The sequence below is a fragment of the Oryx dammah genome, unplaced genomic scaffold, assembly GCF_014754425.2.
Source record: "Oryx dammah isolate SB20612 unplaced genomic scaffold, SCBI_Odam_1.1 HiC_scaffold_8, whole genome shotgun sequence".
NCBI lineage: Eukaryota > Metazoa > Chordata > Mammalia > Artiodactyla > Bovidae > Oryx > Oryx dammah.
This window is the reverse complement of record NW_024070192.1, coordinates 40,283,018-40,309,300: the sequence shown is the minus strand read 5'-3', so window position 1 is coordinate 40,309,300 and position 26,283 is coordinate 40,283,018. Positions and strand designations below refer to the sequence as shown.

Here is a 26,283-nt window from a genome sequence, read left to right as displayed (position 1 = left end):
TGGGCCCTGCTCCAAGCTCCAGTCTCGTTCCTCAGAGATGGTGCTGCTGCCTGCCTGTGATTCCCATGGCTCTAGACAGTTGGCAGTTTCTTTTCTCTGTACCTCAGAGGGATAATGATAACACCATCCAGATTGCAGGATTCCAGAGAGTTAATCCTTGGAAAGCACTTAGAACTGTGCCTGGTACTTGTGAACCCATCAATAAGTAACTATTGTTTTCCCCTAAATCTTGGCACTCATACTGGTCTCCTAATGCTGCCGAAAGCAACTACCACACATTTGGTGGCTTAAAACTACACAGATTTATTCTCTTGCAAGTCTCAAGGGTCAGGAGTGCTGCATTCCTCCTAGAAGCTCTAGGGAAGATGACCTGTTCCCTTGCCTTTTCCGGCTTCTGGAGGCCCCTGCATTCCTTGGCTCGTGGTCCCATCCTGTGTCCTCACATCTTTCAGTTTCTCACTCAATCTCTCCCTGTCCCCGCCCCCCCCCCTCTGGGGGGTTGGTGCCTCTTCTCTGACCCTGACCCTCTTGCCTCCTGCTCATAGGTCTCTTGCATGCATGCTGTGCTGTGCGAAGTTGCTTCATTCGTGTCCAACTCTTTGTGACCCTGTGGACTGTAACCCACCAGGCTCCTCTGTCCTTGGGATTCTCCAGGCAAGAATACTGGAGTGGATTGCCATGCCCTCCTCCAGGGGATCTTCCCGACCCAGGGATCACACTCGCGTCTCCTGTGGCTCCTGCCTTGCAGGCAGGTTCTTTACCACTGAGCCATCGGAAAGCCCCAAAAGGTTTCTTACCTGGGCTCTATCTGATAATCCCAGGATAACCTCCCCACCTAACAATCCATTGTTACATTTGCAGATTCCCTTCTGCCCCTAAGGTGACACATGGCAGGTTTTCTGGCAGAGGAGGTGGACGTCTTTGGCAGGATGTCCAGTTATAAGATCAGGTTTTATTTCCGAGACTCTGGGAAAGACCGCCTCTGGCAAAATTGCTAACTGGTTTGCTGATAGCAGGTCGAGAGTTAAGTTCCTCACCTGGGGAAAGGGTAGCAAGGCCTGTGAGAACTTGCTGGGCAGCCAAGCAGCAGGGAGGAAGCAACTCTCCTGGGACCTAGGAGATTTCTGATAGCTTCAGAAATATGAATCTTAGCATAGCTTCAGCTTATGCTTAAATGCCCAAAGAGGGAGCTATTTGAGATTCTGGGTAAGCATCTGAAGCTTGACAAAGGAACACAAGAGTGAGGGAATCATCAGAGCAGGAGATGAGCCCTGAATTTGGTGTCCAAGGACCTGGGAGGAGAAGGGAGTGCCAGCTCTGTCACTTTCTGGCTATGTGATTCTGGACTGGTCCCCTCCCTCTTTTTAAGTCTTATTTGTTTGTTTCCATTTGTATCATGGAAAAATATAGCACCCCCTTTGGAGAGGTGTTTGAGAGGGCAATGAAGCTGAATGAGAGAGTGGAAAGAACTTACAAGGCTTAATAAATGTCAGGTGCTCACATGTCAGGAGCATCACGTGGTGCTGGGCTTGGTGGGGGGAGGGGGCGGCGTCCAGAGGAGTAAGATACAGGTGCTTCAGAGGCCCTGCAAAATCACCAGGCAGGTAAAGATCAGGCACGTGTCGGGGGCAGCAGACTCCCTCCTTGGGAGCCGAAGCTGCAGGGCCAGGGCCTTCAGCTGTGCCTTCAGGAGAGAAGTGCTCACGCAGGAAAAGGCATTATAGGCAGCAGGGTCGGCTAGAACCAAAGTCTGGAGGCTGGAGCACTCTGGCCGGTTGGAAAAGCAGACAGCTGTTAGAGAGATCAGAAGGGTGGGGAGAGGCGCTGGGAGCCATTGCAGGTGTTTAAGGAAAGAATAAGGGGAACCCCATCACACTTTATCGGAGAAGGCAATGGCACCCTACTCCAGTGCTCTTGCCTGGAAAATCCCATGGATGGAGGAGCCTGGTAGGCTGCAGTCCATGGAGTCGCTAAGTCGGACATGACTGAGCGACTTCACTTTCACCTTTCGCTTTCATGCTTTGGAGAAGGAAATGGCAACCCACTCCAGTGTTCTTGCCTGGAGAATCCCAGGGATGGGGGAGCCTGGTGGGCTGCCGTCTCTGGGGTCGCACAGAGTCGGACACGACTGAAGTGACTTAGCAATTAGCATCACACTTTATAGTCATATATTGATACTTACTCGGCTTTTGTTGTTAGTTTGCTTTATTTATTTTTGGCTGTGCTGGGTTTTCGTTGTGATAAGCAGGGGCCACTCTCTAGTTGTGGGGTGGGCTTCTGATTGCAGTGGCTTCTCTGTGTGGCAGAGCACAGGCTCTAGGTCAAGTGGGCTTCAGCAGTTGGGGCACACAGGCTCAGTAGTTGTGGGCTTAGTTGCTCCATGGCATGTGGAAGCTTCCTGGACCAGGAATCGAACCAAAGTCCTCTGCATTGGCAGGCAGATTCTTATCACTGTATCACCAGGGAAGTCCTTGGCTTTGGTTTTAACATGTTTCTTTCCCACTAGATTATAAGCCACATGAAAGTAAGGGCTATTGAATGCTTGTTTCCCATTGTGTCTACGGGATAGGCGGGCATGTGTTGCATGAATAAATAATCGAGTGAAGAACCTACTTGAATTCCCCAGTAACCACTTTTTGCAGTATTAAGTCTTTGATAAGCATCAGGTGTAGGCTGGCATTCTGGGAAGACCGATCTGACTCTGAGTGCAGTGGAGGCAGGAGAGAGAAGCAGAAGGCAATCCGAATCCAGTGGGGACTAGGTTGCTGTGGGCCTCAATTACAACAGCGAAGAGGGTGGAGCAGAGGAAGGAATCCTTGTAAGAGATGAGCTAGAACACTTTGAAAAGACTGGGGACTCCGTGTGGCAGAGGAGGAGAGAAGAGGCTAGGAGTGACTTGGGGATCTTAGATGACAAGAATTATATGTCTTTTCACTCAGGAAGAGTGTTCAAGCATTTTCTCTGTGCCAGGAACTGTTGGTGGCACTTAATACTGCAAAAAATGATTACTGGGGAATTTGAGTAGATTCTTCACTCATTTATCTATTCATTCAACACAGGCCCCACCTATCCTGTAGATACAACAGGAAACCCTGGCTAGTTGGTGGCCATTCAAGGCTAAATGGGGTATGATCTCTGCCATAGAGGAGAAAGAACTCTGGAGCGGGGAGGAGGCCTGATGGGGTCAGGAGATGCTGGGGGCGGGGTGGGTACAAGGGGTAAGGTTGAAAGCCCACAGCCAGCACCTTCCATTGAGGGCATGAGCTCCCGGGGGCAGGAAGATACAGTCAGAGGTGTAGCTGGAAGGCCGCTTGGCCGGGAGTCCCATGGCCACTTCCATCCCGTCATCTCTGACCCCACTCCTCCTTTCTGTGCATACATGTCTTCCATCGAGCACCTTCTCTGGCCCCTGCTATGCTCTCCAGGTGACCATCACCATCTCAGTCATGACTCTGATTTCCCTTAACTGTCTCTTTCCCTTCCTCCATTAAATTGCTCCCACACATGGGCTCAGGTTCTTTTTTTACCTGGCTCACTATTAATAAAGGTGAAAGTATGTAAGTCGCTCAGTCGTGTTGGACTCTTTGTAACCCCACGGATTGTAGCCCACCAAGCTCCTCCGTCTGAGGAGTTCTTCAGCAAGAATACTGGAGTGGGTCCCTTCTCCAGGGGATCTTCCCAACCCAGGGGTTGAATTCAGGTCTGCCGCACTGTAGATTCTTTACCATCTGAGCCGCCAGGGAAGCCATTGTAAGGCTGCTGTGCTAAGTTACTTCAGTCGTGTCCAACACTGTGTGATCCTATGGACTGTAGCCCGCCAGGCTCCTCTGTTGGCTGTGGGTTTGAGCTCCTGGGGGCAGGAAGATATAAGGGTAGATGGGTATCAGATAAGGAAGCATGGGGGAAAAAAAGGATGGAAGAGAAACTAAGCAAGATGGGAGCAGTAGGAATATGGATGATTTTTTTTTTCCATTTATATTTCTATGTTTTCCGAATTTTCTATAGTAAGTATTTGGCTTTTGTCCCCTTACAAAAATGTTAAAGAAGAGGGGGGGAAAAGCAAGAAAACAGGCTGCTCAGATTCTGATCTGCTTTTACAGGTGGAAGCAGGGAAGGGCCTGGAGATGAGAAAGCTGGTTCTCTCGGGGTTCCTGGCCAGCGAAGAGATCTATATTAACCAGCTGGAAGCTCTGTTGCTGGTAAGTATGTATTTTAGGGTCTTTGTGCTCTGAGACTGTGTTTGGAGTTGGGAGAGAGAGAGGTGGACCAGTCCTTCCCAGGGCCGGGGTCTGTGGAACTGCTCTGCCTACGGCTTGGCAGCCAAGGTCATTGCCAGAAGAGGCCTGTGCCTCTCGACTCCAGTTCTCCATTACTTACCCTGGGAAAGGTGGAAGAAGAAGCACCACCTGGTTGGGCATGGCAAACACGCCATCACCCCTGACTATAGTGCAGACGTTACTAATGGATCACAGTGCTCTGTCCAGGTGGGGTCTTAGCCTCTGCCTCCAACTGATGCTTCGGGCAGTCTTTACCAAGGCCTCTTTGTCATCCCTGGTCCCAGTCCTTCCTCCTCCCTGGAGTAGTGAAGTATTAGCACCATCCTGAAGCCTTCTGGCAGGAAATGAGGCGGAAGGCCGTCTGTGTCGTTCTCAGAAGCGCCATAGCTCTGAGGCATTAGACAGACCACCGCTCTCTGTGAATGTGCCTTAGTGTCTTCTCCAAGCTGGAGGCGTTGTTGTGAGAATCGGACCTGGGAGGGGAATAACACAGTGTTTTCAAAGGTAGGAGTAACCACAGATGTAAGATGTTTTTGCCTCTGAAGAAAGTGCGTATTAGATGCGTCTGGATATTATGCAGAGTAATTGTGCGTGGAAAGTTCTCTTCCCGGGGTGTTTTGCAGACTGAGGTATCAGATGATATCAGAACAAGGAGGAATAAGAAATGAAGATGTAGAGCAGTAGAAAGTACTGTAAGATCTGCATTTATGTACTTGCTGTGATGTGAGCTGTTGTCATTTGTTACCCCAGGAGTAACTGTTGAGGTGTGTTGCTGCTTTGTAACACAGGGGAATGAGTTGGTGGTCAGTCATACTGGGAATCTGTTGGTCTTCACAGTTATTTCTTCAAGGGAGGAACAGTTTGGCAGGTCAATCAGGACTCTGGTCTGGGGCCGGAGCTGGGGCAAGACTTGATGCTGCCCTGAATAGTGGACTTACTGCTTTGCCTTTCAAACTGCGTGTCTTGATTGCTAGTGGATTGCTCAATCAGCGAAGTGGGGCGGACCAGCAGTTTAAAAGAAATGAGAAGGAAAATGTCAGCATGCATCCCACGTAGTAAGAACAAGTACTGTTTCAGGCAGCTTTTGGTTTGTGTGGATATGTGTATGTAGGTACTGGGCTACGTGCCTTCTGACGTGTGGTGTTGGTTTTAAAAACCACTGATGGGACTTCCCTGGCTGTTCAGTGGCTAAGACTCTGAACTTCCAATGCAAGGGACATGGGTTCAGTCCCTGATTGGGGAATTATAATCCGACATGCTATGAGACACTGCCCCCCACCCAATTAAAAATATTATATTTTTAAAACTTAAAAAAAAGCACTAGCTTTGAGTAAGCCATGGATAACCTCCTTGAGTCTCAGTTTCCTCATCTGAAGATGAGAGCAATGCCATTACCTTCTCTCTGTCCTTCATGGGGTTGAGAAGATCATTTTGAGGACCTAGTAGAGTGCTAGGTTCTTAGACACTCAAATATCAGTCAAAGGAAGGGGAGGACAAGCAACCAAAATCCACCTTATAGCCTTTTTTTTGCCTCACCGTGCAGCATGCAGGACCTTCATTCCCTGACCAGCAATCGAACCCAATCCCGCAGTGAAAGTTTGGTATCTCAACCACTGGGCCACCAGGGAAGTCCCAGAAATACACCTGATAAACTATGAATCCCTGTGCTAAACAAAGGGGCATGGCTGTCGTTACTATGAATAAAAGGATGCATATCTGAAAGAGGCCCAGAGGATGCCTGCCAGCTCTAGACCTTCAGCAGATTAATGGACCTTTGTGCCTCATTCTGTCCACCTGCAAACTGGGTATACTCATATTCATCCTGTCTTCTTGGGGTCGTTGTGAGGGGTGAGTGAGTCTCTAGGGGAAGCTCTTGGAGTCCAGGTGGGAGCGTATTCTATTCTTTTCTCTCATCCTGGGAGAGAACGAAGGTTAGAACCTGTTTCTGTCCACACACCCGTTCCCTGAAGGAAGCGGAGGTGCATGTTCCCATCGGAAGTGGGCCTCTCTTAGACTCCAGCTCGGTTCTCATCTGTCGCTGGGCCTGATTTGAGTTCTGTTTGTTTGGGTAGAGATAACAACAGATTTAGGGTCCAAGACACTCCCTCCCGGCTCACCTTTCTAACAGCTCATGCTCTCAAGACAAAAACCGTGAGGCTGGGGCTCCCACTCCCAGGGTGTGACCCAGGGTAGGTCCCTCCACTTCCCCACAGCTTGTTCATCCTGGGTTGGCTCTTTCTTGAGCAGAGGCAAGGGCAAGGGAGGGATGAGCTAGGCGGCCTGGGCTGTGACTGGTGGGCTCCCCCACAGCACAAGTCTCAGCTGATAAGCCTTGGTTTTAAGGACTCAAGCCCTCTTCTCTCTCCTAGAGCTGGGGCCCTTCCAGGAGCTAAGCCCTTGGCTCTTGAGAGGTGATCTGACAAAGGGGCTTGGAGAAGAAAACCTGCCTTCCCCAGCTCCCTCCTCCTCCCACGCCCAGCGCTCCTTCTCCCCACCCCGCCCCCGTTCCCACAGCTCCACTCCTCTGTGTGTTTGTTCTTGGTTTAACACTTCCTGCTATGCAAACGGCTGGGTGTGTACACCCGGGACTGGGGACACACAGCAGGAGCCTCTTGGCGCTGACTGGGTTGCTGGCTGGGCATGGTTTGGTAACCTCCCAGAACCTTCCAGGTTCCTGGTGGGCTCAGGTTACAAGGAAGAGGGTCTGGGAGCCTGGGCTGAGGTGGAAGAAGGGAGGCAGGCTGCGTGTCTCCAGGCTGGTTAGTGAGCTGGGTGCTGTGGGTGGGCTTCCTGGGCCTTCAGCTCCTCCCACCGCTGGGCCCCTCTCTCAGACTCCCCTCTGGAGTTTGCTTTGTCTCTTATTTGTAAAATAGACTCAGGATGCCCCCACTACCCCCAGCCTCTGGTGGCAGTTAGCAAAGTTGCATGTGGCAGCCTCCAAGCCTTTTGGAATCAGAGGTGGAGGAAGTGGGCCGATTTCTCTCCCCTGTTTCAAAAGGCAGAAGGCAAGTTGCTGGGGGACAGAGCGAACAAATAACAGTGTGAAGTCACGAACAAGTTCAAGCCCGCCTGGTCTACCTCCCTGAGGAGGCCTTCATGGGACACCTAGTTTGTTTCGGTGCATGCGTGCTGAGTCGTGTCTGACTCTTAGCGACCCCATGGAGCGTGCTGAGTCGTGTCTGACTCTCAGTGACCCCATGGACTGTAGCCCACCACACTCTTCTGTCCGTGGAATTTTCCAGGCAAGAGTACTGGAGTGGATTTCCATTTCCTTCTCCAGGACACCCAGAGCCAGAGTTAACTGATCAGATGGGGAGCCAGCACCCCATCCTCTGTTGCAGGATTCTAGAAGCAGGGCTGACTGAGTGTGCTCTGTCAGGAGAGCAGGACCGGAGCCCAGCTCAGTGCGGGGCTGCCCGTGCCTTTCAGCCAGCCCTCCCCGCCCGAGGCCTATTTTCAGAGCTTCACCAGATAAAAATAACTGCCTCCAGGGGTCTCAGGCCAGCCAGGGGCACGCATGCAGCACTTCCCCTCCCGCAAAGGCCCCCAACCATGTCCTGAGAAGCCAGCCTGATGCCCCGAGAGCCGGCCCTGTCCATGTGACCCGCCCTGCTGAGCGCCAGCTCTTCCCCTTTTGCAGACGGAGTGGGAGTTTAGGAGGAAGCAGAGTGGTTGTGTCTTGTCTCTTCATAGCCCCGAGTGCTTCCCCCGCAGTTTCTGAGAAATCCTGACCACCCTGCCTTCCCAGGGCTGTTCTCTCCTATTTCCTTTATTCCCACCCTGGGTGGGATTACACCCCAGCAGGAACAGGGACTCTGGTGACTTGGCCCCTCACCTGGACCTGGGTTGTAGTGGTGGTTGTTCTGTCGTTCAGTCGTGTCTGACTCTCTGTGACTCCATGGGGACTGCAGCACACCAGGCCTCCCTGTCCTTCACCATCTCCTGGAGTTTGTTCAAACTCATGTCCCTTGAGTCAGTGATGCCATCCAACCATCTCATCCTCTGTCATCCCCTTCTCCTCCTGCCCCCAATCTTTCCCAGCATCAGAGTCTTTTTCTAATGAGTCGGCTCTTCGCATCAGGTGACCAAAGTATTGGAGCTTCAGCATCAGTCCTTCCAATGAATATTCAAGGTTGATTTCCTTTAAGATTGACTGGTTTGATCTCCTTGCAGTCCAAGGGACTCTCAGGAGTCTTCTCCAACACCACTTTCAAAAGCATCAATTCTTCGGTGTTCATTCAGCCTTCTTTTATGATTCAGCTCTCAACATCTATACATGACTGCTGGGAAAACCATAGCTTTGACTATATGGACTTTTGTCAGCAAAGTAATGTCTCAGCTTTTTAATATGCTGTCTAGGTTTCTCATAGCTTTTCTTCCAAGGAGCAAGTGTCTTTTAATTTCATGGCTTCAGTCACCATCTGCAGTGATTTTGGAGCCCCCCAAAATAAAATCTGTCACTGTTTCCATTGTTTCCCCATCTATTTGCCATGAAGTGATGGGACTGGATACCATGATCTTAGTATTTTGAATGTTGAGTTTTTTTCACTTTCCTCTTTCACCTTCATCAAAAGGCTCTTTAGTTTCTCTTCGCTTTCTGCCATAAGGGTGGTGTCATCAGCATGGGTAGATAGAGGTAAAAAAGCATAAGTCTGGGACTTCCCTGGTGGTCCAGTGGTTAAGACTTCACCTTCCAATGCAGGTGGTGGGGGTTCTGTCTTTCATCCGGGAGCTAAGATTCCCATATGCATGGGGGCCACAAAACCAAAACCATAAAACAGAAGCAATGTTTTAACAAATTCAATAAAAACTTTAAAAATGGTCTACATCAAAAAAGTCATAAGGATAAACTCTGATCAGTCCCAAGAGCCAGCTCAGTATCCTTCACAGAGCACTGGGGCCATGAGCTGGATGGGGCGCTTGTCTGCCTTGGGGAGAATGCTCTTCCTTTCTCTTGGCCCAGATTCCCTCTATATCCTTCCTGCCTGCAGGCTTCCCCAGGCCCCGCTTCTCCACCTGCTCAGAGCTTCCCTCTGAGGCCCTGTTCCCATCACCTCCTCTGTGAAGCCCTCTCCAAGCTGGGCCAGGACAACCTTGGCACCTGTTGGTTGGTATTTGCAGACCAAGTTGAGTAATAACCGTATCTTGCTTTGTGCACAAGAACGTTTCATTTATGTTGGTCCACCTTACCCGAATAGATTATAACGTTCTGCAGAACAAGGACTGTGAGTCATACAAATAATCTCCAAAGGGAAAATTGGACCCTGTCAATCCCTCCAGGGAAAGCCAGGTCATTTCACGGGCTTTTTAGCCACATTCCTTCCCCCGTGTGATCCATGCCTTGCTCACCCCTCCGGCCCTGCTTTAGGGCTCTGTTTGCCAACCCCCTCGCTCACTACAGGCAGGGTTACCAGCGTGCTTCCAGCTCCTCTCTCTTCCCAAGCTATTCCTGCCTCAGTCTGAGGCATTGAGGAAATCTGCCTAGAATACTGTCCCCTTTGCCCCTGTGCTTCCATTTCAAGTCAGCATCCCCTGCTTGTCCTTCCGCACGATGTCCCCTTCTTACTTCCTTCACTGCATTTATGTACGATCTCGTGTTTCATTGTGTTTTGTCTGTCTCTGCTTCTCCATGGGAGGCTTCATGGGGGCAGTGACTAGTGAAACACTGAATACCCTTCCACACACCCCCGGTCTGGCCTCACGTAGGCACTTGGTCCATTATTTGTGGAGTGAATAGTAATCATAGTAGCAGCTAGCATTTATTGATTGCCTCCTATGTGCCAGGCATACGCTCAATATTTTATATAAATTATGGCTTATGGCTTTGATAATATTATCCCAGTTCCACAAATAAGGCTGCTGAGGCCCAGAGATGCTAAGTGACTTGCCCAGAGCTATCAAGTGGCAAATTTGGGACTCTGGCCCATACTGCCTGGCCTGCACCAGGTCAAACCCCATCCAGCATTCTCAGCAAAGGGCTGGACGCGAAGGCCTTGTTGGTCCAGCACTAGGAGGGTCAGAAGGAGGACTTCTGCTTTTTCCTGCCGTCATCCTTCTGTCTGGACTTTTTAGAGCTGGGAGGACAGGGAACCAGAAGTCAGTGTTGTCTGGGTTTTTAAGTAGATGGGACTTCCTCATGTGGACAGATAGATGGGAAGATACAAGGAAGCCTGGCTTGGGCATCTGGCTGCTGCGGCTGGCTCGAGCTGGGGTTTGGGGGGCAGGTGTCTTCTCTCGGGGTGAGCCAGCAATAACTTGGGCCTCCCTCCAGTGGAGGTGTTCTCTGAATCCATCCTCTGCTTGAATGCTTTTCTTATCAGAAAGCTCACTACCTAATCCTGTGAGATCATGGAGGGCGGCTTTATGAGCCCATACCTGCTCCTGCAACTTCTCCTTTCTGCTCCTGGGTCTCCAGAATGACCCAGATTAAGTCAAAAGCCTCTCTCCACCCAGCCCTTTATCTACACAGTAGAGGAAGAACACCCACCATGTCTGACTCAGGCTTCTCTCTCCCAGGTAAACCTTCTGCCCCCCCATACCCTCCCCCCTTGTGCCTTCTCTGTGGGAAAGGTTTCCAGACCCTGTCCCCCGAGGTGGACAGTCTGGGCATCTCTGGGGACTTTTAGGGCTGAACGAAGATCAACCATGGAGGAGCTCCTTACCCTTCAGTATCACTTTTTGTTTGTTTCAACCTATTTTTAATACCTATTTTTCCCTGATTAGAAAATAAATATTTACTCATTGGAGGTAATTTAGAAAACACAGGAACTTCCCTGGTAGTCCAGAGGTTAAGACTCCATGCTTCCAAAACAAAGACTCCGTGCTTCCCGTGCGAGGGGGCATGGGTTCCATCCTTGTCAGGGAACTAAGATCCCACGTGCTTCATGGTAGAGCTAGAAAAAATAAAACAAAAATACCGAAATCACATTGAAGAGAACATATCCAAGCCTCCTTTTCCCTTAATGCTGGGCTTAAAATGATTTCACCTCTTGGCAAGTGTTGGGAATGGTCTTGAGTTTCTGTCTGTCACCTCACCCTCTCCACCAGCAGGCCTGGGAGCATCTTGGTGTAGACAGTCAGAGATGACAGATGGTCTTGCATGTCAGCCTTGGCACTGAGAAATGGGTCTGAGGCTACAGCCAGGCTCCTTGAGAAGGATGGTTGTGATCGCTTAGTAATGTCTGCCACGGGTCCAGGAGGTGGGACAGTGGTATGGCTGCCACCTGCTCACCCTCTGTATACTGAGTGATGGAAACTTAAGATGTCAGTGCAGCTGAGATCGGTTTGGTCCCTTAGAAACTCTGTCCCCCAAGTCCTAGAATCATGTTCTGTTTCTTGAAAGGAAACAGCTAACGGATTGAGTTCTCAGTCAACCCTCCTTCCCACTGAAGCACAACAAAGGGATTTATGACTCCGAGCATGAGGCCATTGTGGAAGAAACCTTTGGATCCTGTTAGACCCTCAAGCAAACCCGCAACAGGCTGGGAACCTGGGCCCCCTCGAGGGATAAGGGGTGGGAGGAGTATGTCCAGGCACTACCCCTTGGGCCTGGCAGAGCTGCTGGGCCAGGCTCTGGCCGTCAGATGCCCTCTTCTTGCAGTTGCACGTGGCTTGCTGGGGCCTGTGACATCTGCTGCTAGATCCAAACTGAACTTTGAGTGCCCAGCCCTCAGTGGCCTTGTCTGGGGAGAACTTGGCCAGCAGGAAGGCCTAACCTGGGCCCTGAGCCTGCTGACCCTCCAGTTTACTTGCCTCTCACCTCTGCTCTTTCTTCCTTTTCTCTTCTAGCCCATGAAACCTCTGAAGGCCACTGCCACCACCTCCCAGCCCGTACTCACCATCCAGCAGATCGAGACCATCTTCTACAAGATCCAGGACATTTACGAGATCCACAAGGAGTTCTATGACAACCTCTGCCCCAAGGTGCAACAATGGGACAGCCAGGTCACTATGGGCCACCTCTTCCAGAAGCTGGTGAGTCTCCCGTTGATGGAAGGCAAGTGGAGCCGCTGGTGTTGAGAGAGAACCGATCGGCCCCAGACCTCCTTGGCCTTCTTGAAGGCCTGGGTCATTCTGAGTCCTGGAGAAAAGCCTGGGCTTTTGCCTTGTGGGGAACCTGCCTCGTACCTGGGCACTCGGCCTCCCCGGGGAAGCCCTAGAGTTCTTCTAGGGCTGCTGGAGACAGACCATATGCGTGGGTGCCCCTGGCAGGGGGCTTCAGGGCTGGACTGAAGGCTCCCCTGTGGGCCTCCGCTGGTGGAGGGGCAAGTGCCAGGTGGAGGGGCAGGCATCACTCCCCTGAGACCTCAGACGTTCTCCTCACTTCCTTGGTGCCTCTGAAGTGAAGAGTCTGGGTGGAGGGAAACAGTGTCAGCTAACGATTCTCTGCTGGGGACCCTGGACGGAAAGCACGAAGAGCCCAGCCCCTCACCATGGCAGGGCAGGGAGAAGGAAGGAGGACGCAGAAGTATCATGTGGCCTTGGTGTCGGGAAAGGCTGCCTGAGGTCAAGGTCATCTAGCTCCCCGGGCTTCCGTGACACCGTCTGCTCCAGCTCAGTGGCTGTCTCTGCCCATGTCCCCCAGTCAGACCCATGGGCCCCCCATCTGGCTCTGCCCCCCATAACTTTAACCAGCCTAGCAGGCAGGATGGAACACAGGAGTCGTGGTCCTGTCCTCTGGGTGTAAGTGGTGGGGGGCAGGGAGCAGGGGTAGGACCTCTCTGCAGGGGTGGGACCCGTTTACAAGGCCTCTGCTTTTCTTACCCAGAGAAGACACTTGCTTGGATGCTCCAGGGCCACAAGTTCAGCATGCTCAAAACTGAACTCATTGGCTCTGAGGCTCTTTGCTGTTTTCCCTGCCTCTGTGTCAGTGGGTGTGGCCACATCCCATGGATAGATATCCGTGACTCCTTAGGACTCATCCTTGACACCTCCCCTCCCTGCATCCCTTGGAGTCCACTTCTTTAAAGCTCACAGCCACCCGCTGGTGCCCTCATCTGGACCACTACTGTGGCCTCAGGAGTGCATTCTGCCCCAGGCCTGCCTCAACCTGCAACAGGAGAATGTTTCCTAAACTCCTGCCTGGACCTCACTTCCTCCCTGCTCACATCCCTTCAGGGGGCTCCCTCTTACCCACTGATAAAGACCAGCCTCCGTGGTCTGGTTTATGAGACCCTTTGCATGCTGGCCTCAATCCACCCTGGCCTCTGGCTATTGCCTCCCCCACCCAGACCCTGAAACCTCTGGTCTCTCAGTTCACACCACAGATAACACTTGACCTCTCTGTTCTTGCGGCTCTAGCCTCAGATGTCCTCCTCTGTCTGGTCTGGCTTCGCTGGTCAGTTTCCAATTTAGAAGTGACTTCTATGGAGGACTCTTCTGCAGCCCCTTGAATGCCGCTGCTGTACTTATACCCTCCATGAACACTAAACTGCCTGACTCCCCAGAATATGCTTCAGGAGGACAGACTGTGTTTTCTTCAGTTTGGACTCTGAGAACCAGTCTAGAACTCAATACATGAATGAGTGAGTGAGTGAATGAATGAGTGAACAATTGAGCCAATGAATGAATGGGTGAGTTGAGTACACCTTGTTCTTGGCCCCTGGGGCCAGGTAGAAGTTGGAAGGGCATTCAGGAGACATCACAGGACCTGAGGTCCATGTCCTGAGGGACACACAGAGATAAACAGTTTCTAGATCCAGGTCACAGCTGAGTTGGAATCCAGGCTCTGCCACAGGTTAAATGTAAACGTGTGACGTTGGGCAACTTACCCAGTTTCTCCTGACTCAGCTTCCTCATCTATAAAAATGAGGATAATAATAGTGTTTACCTTGTCGGATTGTGAGGACTGAGTGAGTTAATATCTGAAAAGTTCTTGGAACAGGACCTGGAGTGTAGTAAATTAGGAAATACTTAATACTTAGTCATTATCATTACTGTTATTACTATTATTACTGCTGTTATTACTATTGTTAGGAAGAGGCATCCGCAAAAGCCATTCTTGCCAGGGAACCCCACACTTCTGGTTCTGGCAGCCTCAGAGTACTGGCCCCCATTCAGGGATGATTAACACCCAGTCATCAGCGCCCACCTAGTCCAGGAGCCTGTGCTGACTGGCTTGAGGGGGAACCTCTCCTAGCCCTCAGGAGGACAGAAGAGAGCAAACCCAGGGAGGGGGAGGGGAGGGGAGGGCAAGGGTATGGGAGGAGTGAGTAGCCAGGAGCATAGTGGAATGCCTGCCTGGTTTATCTTTGTCACTTAGACACTGCTGTCCCCAGGGTTCCCCCTTCTGGTTTGAGCTCCACTGGCTTGGCCATGAATTTGCTACCCCAGCCCCCAACCCCCACTTCTCTTCCCCTGCCTCATGAACTGACATCTGAAGCCCCTGAGGATACAGGCTTGGGAGAAGGCCCGGGCAGGCCAGGCATCTGGAGGCAGTTTCTTTCCAGCTGGTCTCTGGGTATTTGATTATCCATTACCGAGAGAGGAGGGGAATTAGCATCTCTTTTATTTGTTTTATGAGATCACCCCCGTGCCAACCTGCTGTTTCCAGAGCAACCTCCACTTCCCAGGGAATGGCCCAGGCAGGCCAGGCATCGGGCCCGGCAGACTTGGGGGCTCCATGGAGATGGCGGTGCCTGGATGGCTGGTGACCCCTGCACACAGGCCTTCTGCCCAGGGGGCTCCTGCTTGCAGCCTGTTTCCAGCTACACCCTTGGCAGTGGGTTAGGAAGGTAGCATTCCACCCTGAACCCCCAGCCTTTATCCCTCTCATGGAAAGGTGACAAGGAAGATGTGTACCAGTAATCCTGGTTTAGGAAGCAACTGTCTAGCACGCCCCTGTAGCCTAGGACACCAGGGGCCAGGACACTCCCTGGAAGAGGAAACAAACTCCATCTCTTCCCACCCCTGCCCATTTCTGAAAAGTCTGGCCCATCTGGGGCTGAGACCTGCACGGCTCTGGCCCTGGCTTCTTAAGCATCTTGGGTCTCACTTTTTCCTCTGGCTTTCCTGGGCCCCACCTGCCAGATTCTTTGAGCTGTCTCTGCCCTGGAGGGCCCCAGGTCCCTTAGCCCACCTCTTTGGGTCCTTGAGGAGTGCAGCTATTCTGCAGAAAGCAGAGTCTGTCTGGGCAGGGCTCAGAGGCAGCACACTTCCTCCCCTACCCGCCCCCATCCCCACACCTTGGTGGGTAGAAGGCCCCAGCAGCTGAATTTCCTTGCTACTTCATTGATGAACAACTTAACCAGAAAATCTAGAGAATAATGTAGCAAACAGCAATACACTCACCTCCCAGAGTTAATAGACATTAAGCTCTGAAGATTTCATAGTAGTAGTGTTAGTCACTCAGTCGTGTCCGACTCTATGCAACCATGGAGTGTAGCTCACCACGTTCCTCTGTCCATGGAATTCTCCAGGCAAGAATACTGGAGTGGGTTGCCATTCCCTCCTCTAGGGGATCTTCCTGACCCAGGGATTGAACATGGGTCTCCTGCATTGCAGGCAGATTCTTTACGGTTTGAGCTACAGCAACTCTCTGAAGATATAGGGAAAGACTTTTTAATCAAGAAGCTAAAGCATTACAAATGAGGATGAAGTTAGTCTCTCTCTCTGCCACCCTTTCCTCTTGCCCTTCCTCTCAATCTAGAAGCAGCTACTGGCATGAATTTGGTGTGTAGTCTTTTAGGCTGCAGTTTGTGGTTTTTGCTACATATCTGTATTTTCTTAAAGCATTGCAGTTACTTTTAAAGTGTAGAAAAGTGTGTATATATGTATCATATTTTGCCATTCGATCAGCATTCATTTTGAAACTTGTCATCGTTGCTACACAGAGATCTGGTTCATTCATTTTAACTGCACAGTGTGTATGGGTTCCTTTCTTTGTGAGCATTGGTTTGCAGTCTTTTCACAAAAGAAAAAATGAACTGGGTAAAATACCCGTGTTTACATTTCCTTGTGCACACATACATGCAAGTTTCTCTAGAGCAGTGCTTTCTAGTAAAAATAATAGTGTGAGCCACATATATAATGTACATTTTTCTAGCGGCAGCCACACTCAGTAGAAATAAACAGGTGAAATTAATGTGAAGAATATATTCTATTTAGTTTGATAGAGTCAAAATATTATCATTTCCATATGCAGTCAAGATTAAGGAATTAGATAATTTACATTCTCTTTTGCATACGAAGCCTGTGAAACCCAATATGTGTTTTACACTGACAGCCCACCTCCGTTTGGACTAGCCACATTTCAGGTGCTCAGTATCCAAGCGTAGGGCTTCCCTGGTGGCTCAGGTGGTAACGAATCTGCCTGCAGTGCAGGAGACCCGGGTTCAATCCCTGGGTCAGGAAGATCCTCTGGAGAAGGGCATGGCTACCCACTCCAGTATTCTTGCCTGGGAAATTCCATGGGCAGAGGGGCCTGGCGGGCTACAAGTCCATGGGGTTGTAAAGAGTCAGACACGACTAAACGACTAACACGTGTAGCAAGTGGCTCCCGTATTGGACAGCATAGCCCTGGGGTCTGTATGTAGAAGAGGATATGCTCAGTAGTAGGCTGAACTGTACGTATTTTCAACTTTATTAGCTATTGACAAATTACTTTCCAAATAATTATACCAATTTGCACCACCCACAGGCAGTCTTTAAAAGTTCCGGTTTTCCTACATTCTTTCTGACTCTTAATATCATTAGACTTTTAAATTTTGACCAGATTGATGGGTATGAAATAGTATCTCATTGTGGTTCAATTTGAATTTCCACCCTTTGCTCCTGTAAGAGGAAACACACATGCACAGCACAGAGAAGGCTTTCCATAAATACATCTGCAGAATTGAATTAATGAAACTCGGTTTCCCCTTTTGCAGTAAGGGCTGATGGCATCTGTTCTGCCTCCCTGAGAAGACGAGGCTCTGTGTGGCCTAAGCCGGGGAAAGCTTTGTGTTAGGTGCAGACTGACATGCAAATGTGTAGAGAAGAAGGACCTCTGGCTCCTCGAAGGCTGAGGAGGTGGGGACAAGGACTTGGAGGCCAAGGGAAGTGGGGACTGTGCCTTTAAATGCAGTTCCCCACTCTCAGCACGGGGAGTGGAGCCCTGAGCAAGCCACATGTGCCCACCCCCCTCCCTGTTTCCCCTTGCTTCAGCTAATTCCAGGATGTGAAAGACGTGTGAGGCATTAAGGGGCTTCAAACTGTGCAAGACTTTGATGATGCTAAATAAAGCCAAATGCTGCTATGAGCTGAGTTTTAGCAAGCCAACAAAGGCCCTGCCCTGCTCCCCCCAACCCCCCAAACCCCCTTGTTAACCCTATTGGCTGAGCCAGTTTCCATGGAAACTGTGGAGTTCAAAGGGATACCGTAGTATGTTCATTCCTGCCTTTTCTCTCTGCTCCCAGCTAGCCATTTGGACTGAGTTAGAGGTTCTGAGTGCTAAGGGAGCTCCAGGTGCTCTGGCTATGCTTTCATCCATTCATTAATCCTTTCTCCCCATCCCACTCCTGCCCTCCTCTCTCTTCTCCCTGCAGGCCAGCCAGCTTGGTGTGTACAAAGCATTTGTGGATAACTATAAAGTCGCTCTGGAGACAGCTGAGAAGTGCAGCCAGTCTAACAACCAGTTCCAGAAGATCTCCGAGGTGGGCAGCTCCCTGCACTGCCACCCCTACGACTCAGGGTTTTGAGGGGCTGGTCAGAGCCTTCCAGACTTAGAGCCTTTCCTCTTCTGCTTGGCCATGAGAAAAATAGTTCTCCTGATGGGTAACAGCCTGACATTTGCTTGTTTGCCCTTGACATTTTCCTTCTTAATATAAGAATATTGATTTCTATATGATTTTGTTATTTTGTTTTAGGTTATTCTGTGTTAGAACAGGGGAAGCAAAAAGAAAAAAGGCAGAATTCTCCCACACTGGGGTAACCTTAAGCAAATCAGTTCCTTCTCTTGGGTTTACTTCCTCTGCTGTAGAATGAACTACCTGGATTGGTCCAGCTTACCCCAAGTCTGCTTGACAAGAACCGCTTGCAGACTGTTTGAAGTGCAGACCTTCAGGCACCTCCCCTGGAGCTTCAGTTCAGAAGGTTTGGGGTGGGGCCCAGGAGTCTATTTTTTTTTAAAACTAGCTTGCCCAGGTGATTTTTATAATCAGAGAGGCTTGAAGGAGTCTAGACTAGATCCTTTAAGATCCTTGAAATCTCACAGAGAGAGGACAAGGGCCCCTTATCTGGAGAAGAAGCTCTAGACCCTCTGGCTGGGAATATGCCTGTCTGTCTCTGGGGAGAGTTCAGCCCCGCCTCCATCTTCCTCTACAAGGCAAAGATGTGACATCATCTGCCGTCAACACTTGTGTCCAGGAAGTGTCCTAGAATTCTTCAGGAGCACAGCCCAGCTCACCCCTTGAGCCAAAAAGATCTCAGGGATACCCCCCAGCCTAAGGCACTGGCTTTACAATCAAAGTCCCCAGCTCCAAGCTCAGGGTAAGAGAATGTCTGGTTCCAAGGAGAGGGAGCTCTTTCTGCAGTTTTGGAAGTCCTGCTTTATAGGCCTCTCTCGATCCTTTGCTTTCTCAGCTCCAATGCTAGAAAAGTTGGTGAGATGCAGGATAGTTTTCGGGAAGCTACTAGGGTGATAAGGGTTATACCCAAGTTTGAAATCAGCCGAGAGGGAACACACGTGTTGGGCAGATGGAGATGAAAGTGTGAGCTTGGTTACCCATCAAAGCTGGATTGGAATAATGTGGATGTGGATCTGTAGCCACACTGGGTTTACTAACACTTCCCTTCCACGTTCAAACACATTTCACGGGGGCAGACAGAGGAGAGCTGAGCTCCTTTTCATTCCCCAAACCCAGGGGTCAGGTGAGTCACCCTCTGCCTGGAAGGATGGCGTGGAGCAAGGGGTAGGAATGTCCCAGTACATGGAGCAGTGAGGCTGGAGAAAGGGTGGTCCCTGTCTGTGTTCGAGTGGCCCTGCCAAGGCTGCCTGGGTGCCCGGGTCATATACTGTCTAGAGAGTGGGAGAGGGTCTCCTCTTAGCCTGGGCTGGCTGCCTGTTCTCTGTTCCCTACCCCAATAGCAGCAGAAACCCCTGTGTTCATCGCCAAGCCTGCCTCAAAGCCAGCAGCCCCACAAGGGCAGAGCGAGGCCCGTGGCCAGCTGCCAGTGGCTTCTCACCCTGACTCATGCACGGTCGCAGTCGCTCCCTACTAGCGCTGCCACTTCATTACTGCAATTAGGCCCTTCTCCTCTGCCGCGGAGTGATTTTGTACCTCTAGGCTGCACTGGAAGCGGGCATGGAGAAAAATTCCCTAAAGCTGGGAATCTAGACACCAGCCAGAGACACAGCCTTGAGAAGCTAAGGAACCTCACTTTTTCCCACCCCCATGCCCCAGGCTCATCCCTGGGGGTTTCTCTCTGTCTAGAAACAGCTTGAGGCAGGAGTAGCAAGTGTAGAGCGCCCGCTGCTTGGGCATTTCCTCCCAGGCAGAGCAGACAGCATCACCTGGTACCTGACCTTGGCCTCACCTCACCCCCGCCTTCCTGCTGACAGTCCCCTGGGAGTCCCCACTCCATGTACTCAGTCTTCCAAGGGGAGATTGCGTTACAACTCCAGTTACAGGCCACACTGGTCCACTGGCAAAGGGCCAGAGCTGGAACCTCTGTCCTGAAGGCAGATGAAAGAGGTTAGGATCAGATAAGCCATCCCTGGGGCCTGTTGCCAGCACCCCCTGTCACTTTGTGCGGCATCCAGGAGGGGTGTTGCTGTTTCCTTCCTGGCAGTTTGTGGGCTCGGATGTCCAGCCCAGGCACAGTAGGTGGGGGGTGCAGCTGGGGCTGGTGGCTGGGTGAGTCCCTCTCGATATGGGTGAAGTAGAGGTCGGACTGCCCTGCACCTCTCGGCCCTAGGTGCGCCACTTCCCTGCTGCCCCCATAAAGGCGCGTGGGACCCCTGTCTCCTATCCAGGGCTGCTCATGCCCAAAGACCAGCTGGTATGCTGGTGCTTGTCCACTAAACCCTGTGCGCCCTGAGCTACTGGCAACAGCGGCTGCTGCTGGGGGTGGGGAAAGGGTGGTCCCATTCTTGCTCATCCTCTGAAGGCCCTCCTAGTTGCTGAGGGGCTTTAGGGGACAGGCCTGAGGAGCACCAGCCGCAATCACAGTCCTCTCTGGTCCCCAGAGTCCCTCCTTGTCTGCATCAGCCACTGGACCCCAGGAGGCTCCAGGAGTTGACGGGCATGGCCCAGGGGCTCTGGAGTCAGAGAGGCAGAAGAGAGCCCACCTGTGTCTGTTAGTCTTTGTCTCTTTGCTGCTGTTTGCACCCCTGGGTCTCAGAGCCCTGCTTCCTGCCGTGTTCACCATGGGGAATGGGGAGGCCCAGGGTGGGGCTGGGCCCGGTAGAGTGATTCCTCTCCTCTGTTTGGCAGGAACTCAAGGTGAAAGGTCCCAAGGACTCCAGGGACAGCCACACGTCAGTCACTATGGAAGGTACTATGGGGAAGGGGTTGGATTAACAGTCACCTTCCTTTGTCTGGCTTTGTGCCCGGCTTGTAGGTGTGTGCACACGTACTCGCATGTGCACGTGTGTGTGAGTGTGTGTGTGTGTGTGTGTGTGTGTGAGTGTGTGTGTGTGTGTGTGAGCGCGTGCACGCGAGGAGGAATCCAGCCTCTGTCCCCAGGCAGCTGGCCAGCTACAAACGTGCTCCTCCTTAGGATGCCAGCAGGCGCCTCGCTCCCCTCCTCCTCCCCGCTCCACGCGCGCCGCCCTCCCTCCCCTCCCCCTGGCTAGAGGCGCACTCAGAAGCGGCTGCTTGGTTCTGGAGGCTGTGCAGCCGCAGCCGTGAAGGTGGCTGAGTGGCCGGGCCGCTGAGGGGAGCCGGGGAGCCCGGAGCGATGGCCGCACGCTCCCGCCACGGGGACGCAGGCTGCCATGGAAATACTTCTCATCATTCGCTTCTGCTGTAACTGCACCTATGGTAACCCGGGCCCCCTCTTGTGGGAGGTGGGGGTGTCCTCCCACCTCTGGGGGCTGGATGGAGGGGCTGGATAAAGGGGGCGGAAACGTGGCTGGCAAGGTTTGGGGGATGCAGCAGGGCAGGGAAGGGGAACAAGTGGCTGGACTTGTATTAACCCCCAGGCGGCCAGCTTCCAACCTGGAGTTGAAGTCTGGGGGCCGCTCCAGGCAGGGGGCTTGGAAATGGGAGGACCGGGCTGAAGATGCCAGGTACCTCCGAGGATCTGAGGGGAATTCGCAGCTCAGCTCCAGAGGCTGGGAGCAACTTCCTGGAGAGGCTGTCAAGGAGGAAAAGTGGCAAGGCTGCACCCACAGGGGTGGCCAGCCCAGGGCTGGAGAGGGGTCGGAAGGGGCCGATCGGAGAGGGTCAGATGGTCCAGATGGCAGTGCCTCAGGCCCAGAGGGTGCCAGCTCCGGCTGGAGGGAGAAGTTGGGAGTCTCTTTGTTTCAGGCGAGAGGAGAGGGTGGTGAGCAGCCAGCGTATTGTGTGCTTGGAGCGCACACGCTGCCTTGGCCCTCTCCTCTGTGAACAGGCGATGGGAGAACGTGAAAATGGTTGGGAGCAGGAAGGAATTGGGTAGCCCCCAGTGGGTTCTTTCCTAACCACTGGAGACCCTCGAGCTGAGGTCTTGTCACTTGGTGCAGAAGGTCGGCAGTGAGTGCTGGTGGGAGAGGGGGGCGTGGCAGGTTGCTGCTTTGTGAAGGTCACACCCCCACTGTACAATGGGTGGGGGGCCGGGGGCCAGACAGAGCATCCTCTGCAGCTCCCTCGGGGACAGGGGTCCCGAGACAGGTGGGTGCTGCCCACCCAGGTTCTCAGCTCAGAGGAGGCTGGCACCAGCCTAGGCGAAGAGGTAGGTGTCTGGAAGCTGGCAGGCTCCGCCTTCCAGGGCAAGAGGTACCGTCAGGATGACCCAGGCTGCTTTGGCAGGGGCATAAGGGTCAAGTGATGCCCCTGGCCTGCTGCTCTGGGCCCCTAGGGCGGGCAGCTGCTTTCAGGACCGTCTTCCCTCCCACCAGGCAGGCGTTTTGTCTCGGCTTCTCTCAGTCACTTTGCTTTCATGTCTCCGTGGTAACCTGGAGCTCCTTGTTGAAGGCTGAACAGAGGGGGGCGGCAGCTTGCCGGAGGAGCGATGCTGAGGTTTTCCGGGCTCTTCCCTGCGACCTCTGTGCACGATCAGCTGCCCCCTCCCCTTCTTAGATGTCCTATATAGAAGACTGCTCATGATGGAGAGACCCTGAGGGTTGCCCCTCTCTGGCTGTCCCAGCTGGACAGCGCGGGGAGCACTAGTCAGCGGGCAGAGGCTGCCCTGGGCCCCACCCCTCAGCTCAGATCCTGACAGTCTGGACTTGAAGCTGGCCTGGTTGAAGATCAGAGGGGAAATGCCCTTCTCCATTTGGCCCCGGAGTTGGTCAAGTCTCCACTCTGCCTATCTGAAGAGGAAACAGTCGGCCCTTTGCTTCCTCTTTCTTCCCCAAAAAGGAAGCTTAGTTTTAGTGAAACAGGCCCAGAACCTGAAGTTCAGGGTTTCTTCCGCCCCTGAGATGAAGTCAGCTTCAAAGTGTGAGGGGTCAGGTGCGAAGGGGCCCTTACTGACCACACTGTTTGAACCTTCTCAGCCCCTCCAAAGGGTGCTGATCTGAGGTCCCAGGGAGGCTGAGTGACTTAGGGCTCACTCTGGGCTTCCTGGTAGTAGCTCAGTCAATAAAGAATTCGCCTGCAATGCAGGAGACCTGGGTTTGATTCCTGGGTCAGGACGATCCCCTGGAGAAGGAAATGGCAACCCACTCTCCAGTATTCATGCCTGAGAAATCCCATGGACAGAGGAGCATGGCAGACTACAATCCATGGGGTTGTAAGAGTCGGACAGGACCTAGCAATTAAACCACCACCACTGCAGTTGTCTGCCTTAGTGGTTATGAACCGAATGCCCACTCTCCAGGGCTCCATGCCAGACATGGTTGAGGGGGGGTGGGAGGCAAAGGAAGTCTGACTCAGGCCCCTAAGGAGGGGGCTCACCTTGGCAACAAGAGAGGCCAGCTCATCTACTCCTTGATGAATCTTTCCCAGAACCCTCTCAAGGACCACTGGGCTTCTGCTGGTGCTGCCCTCCCTCATGGAGGGGGACGGCTCAAAATTAGGGAGCACTGGTAGACCTACATTCAAAACCCAGCTGCCTCTTACAGCTTTGTGATTGTGAGCAAGTTACATAAAACTTCTCTGTACTTTGGAGAATTTTCTGCATATGTAAAATAGGACTAGTGATCATTGCTTTCCTTTAAAAAAAAAAAAGTGTATTTATTCCTTTGTTTGTTTATTTGGCTATGCCCAGTCTTAGTTGTGGCACATAGGATCTTTCCTTGCAGTATGTGGGGTCTAGTTCCCTGACCAAGGGTAGAACCTGGGGCCACATGTATTGGGAATGTGGAGTCTTAGCCACTGGACCACCAGGACAGTCCCTTCCTTTTTTAATTAAAAGGAAATAGCACATGTAAAACAGTGCAATTGGACACGGAGTAAAGTGCTCAGTAAGCTAGAGAAAGACCCACCTTGCACAGGTCATGGCTTGTCTTTTAGGCACTGTGAATGTCGGTTGTGAAAGCCCTGATTGGGGAAGGCTTTGAGGAGGAGGGGGAGAGACAGGCATTGCAACTTGGTGAACGGTGTGGCTCCAGAAATGAGAACCACACGTTGAGGGGCAGGGTCTAGAGGGGGAGAAGCAGAGGCAGGGAGCAGGTGTGTATGGGCGGGAGAAGGTGGGCTGTGCATTCTGCATTCTCAGGGGAAGCAGGTGTGGGGCGTGGGGAGCACGCCTATCACGGCCGCCCTGGTTCCCTCCATATCTGACCGCGGCCCCGGGGCCCTGTCCTTGCTGTTGGCCTCTTCCCACCTTCCTCCCAGCTGCCCCTCCCCAACCTGGGGCTGATACATTAGGACTCATTCCATGGCCACAATCAAGTGGACCCTTGAGGTGACTCGAGGCATATTAATAACCCCTCTGAAACCCAACCCGCCATTTGTGCAGACCTCTGAGCTTAGTCAGAAACCTCTTCCTCCTGGGACCCAGCAGAGGGATGGAGGGGCTGACACTGCAGTATCAACTTTCTCTGGGTGGGAACTCGAGGGCCCACTCTGGCTGGTGTCTGCTGAACTTGCATTTTCTCTGAGTCTCTGGGATTCTCAGAGAGTGATTTCCCCCTGCCCTGCAGATGGGCTGAGCCACAGGTGGGTACCCTAGACCAGGGTTCCCCAACCTCCGGGATCTCATGCCTGATGATCTGAGGTGGAGCTGATGTAATAATAAGAATAAATCAGAGTACACAATAAATGCAGTGCACTTGAATCACCCCGAAACCATGCCCCTCTTCCTGATCCATGGAAAAATTGTCTTCCAGCAAACCGGTCCCTGGTGCCAAAAAGGTTGGGGACCACTGCCCTAGACAGCCTCAGAACTTGCCCCTCCTGGGCTGGTGACTAATCTGTAACCTCATTGTCCTAGGATAGGCCAACCTGATCTTGTCCATTCTAGCTCCCATAGCCCTTGGACAGGGAGGGGTTCTAGAAGTTGCTAGATTAAGAAAGGGCTGCAAATAAATCATGGGACGTGTGTTTGCATGAAGCAGTGGTTTTCAACCCTTATGACATCTCAGAATCCACAAAGGAGCTTTGTAAAAATGCTGATGCCTAGGTTCTGCCCAGCAGAGCCTGATGTTTAGCTGATGGGAGAGGGAGAAATAGGCATCTGAATCTTTTGAGAGTTCCCCACTGATTCTAACGGGCAGCCAAGCAAAGCCAGCAGATGAGGCTCAGGGCACACCGCTGAGATTGCATCTTCTCCGTAGCCAGCAGATTGTTTCCCAAAGTGACCATTTAGCAATGCGCAGGGTATTAATATCCAGGGCCTTGGGGAACTCTTTGGTTTGGGGGCTGGCTGGGACATGAGTGTCAGCCCTGGTACCTGTCACAGCCCGATCCCATGGGACACCCATCCTCAGACCAGCATCCTGCCTCTTACTGCTCCTACAGCAGGAGGACAGAGGTCATGACCCCGTGGGCAAAGGTGCAGGACCAGAGCTGAACCACCCAGGCTGGGAGGGGCAGGGCGCAGCTGCCACAGGAGTTTTGTTCGGAAGTGTTGGTCGGCCAGCTGCCGCCTTCACCTGTTCCCTTGAATCCTGGCGATCCTCATTTGGTGTCCTGGTCGCCGAAGGGTGTGGCCCATGGTGTGTGGGGGGGTCCTGCTGAGCTTGCATTTTCCCAGCCTCTTCAAGGGCTCTCTAACTTGAAGCCCCACCTGAATTCCTTTCGGACATCTTTACCCCATCAGCTGCCACTTGAGAACAGAGCCTCTTCGTGGCCATCAGGCATGCCTCCCTGGTCCTCAGCCAGGAGGGCGTTGAGGGCATGGACAGGGGTCTTCCTCATGGAGACGAGGTCAACTGCATGGGTCAGAACAAAGCATGACGTTCCCAGCTGGTGGGGCCAGGCCTTGGACCAGAAGGATATGAGAATGATGGGATATGGGACACCTCTTCCCTGGGAAACCAGTGTCTCCTTCCTGCAGTCTGGGGTCCTGGGTGTGACCCCTGCTGTCCCGGAGCTGTTAGGGGTAAGGCTGTGTAATTTCAGCAGAGGGTCCAGAGGAGCATCCGTGTCTGCTATGAGCCTGGTCAGGTTGGGACAGGCCTGGGGGACAAATAGCCCTTCAAGAAGTCATGTCTAGTGGGAGACAAGAGGAGGTGGGTGGGAGGGGGCTGAGGTCACCAGAGCTGTGTGTCAGTCTTTTGGGGTGAGAATGGAGGTATGGTTGCTGTGGAATCCACTTTGGCCTCCTGTGAGTGAACGTCCATGCAGGGGAGGGAGGCGGCTCGGGGCACAGGCTGGCCCCTCAGGTCTCAAACTGTTCTCTGTCTTTCATCTGACCTGTCCCTGATCCTGCTTCCCCAACAGCTCTGCTCTACAAGCCCATTGACCGAGTCACCAGGAGCACCCTGGTCCTACACGTG

At 52.4% G+C, this 26,283-nt stretch overlaps 1 protein-coding gene across 4 annotated transcripts in view; it reads left to right on the top strand.

Moving 5' to 3' along the window:
• ABR (ABR activator of RhoGEF and GTPase) overlaps positions 1–26,283 on the top strand; it is a 194,515-nt gene that overhangs the window by 115,329 nt on the left and 52,903 nt on the right. For all 4 annotated transcript variants that reach the window (XM_040243817.1, XM_040243821.1, XM_040243818.1 and 1 more), the window contains 5 exons: positions 4,101–4,199; positions 12,066–12,251; positions 17,801–17,908; positions 20,690–20,750; positions 26,228–26,280. In XM_040243817.1, coding sequence (XP_040099751.1) covers positions 4,101–4,199; positions 12,066–12,251; positions 17,801–17,908; positions 20,690–20,750; positions 26,228–26,280 — 507 coding nt within the window. The remainder of the gene's footprint in view (positions 1–4,100; positions 4,200–12,065; positions 12,252–17,800; positions 17,909–20,689; positions 20,751–26,227; positions 26,281–26,283) is intronic.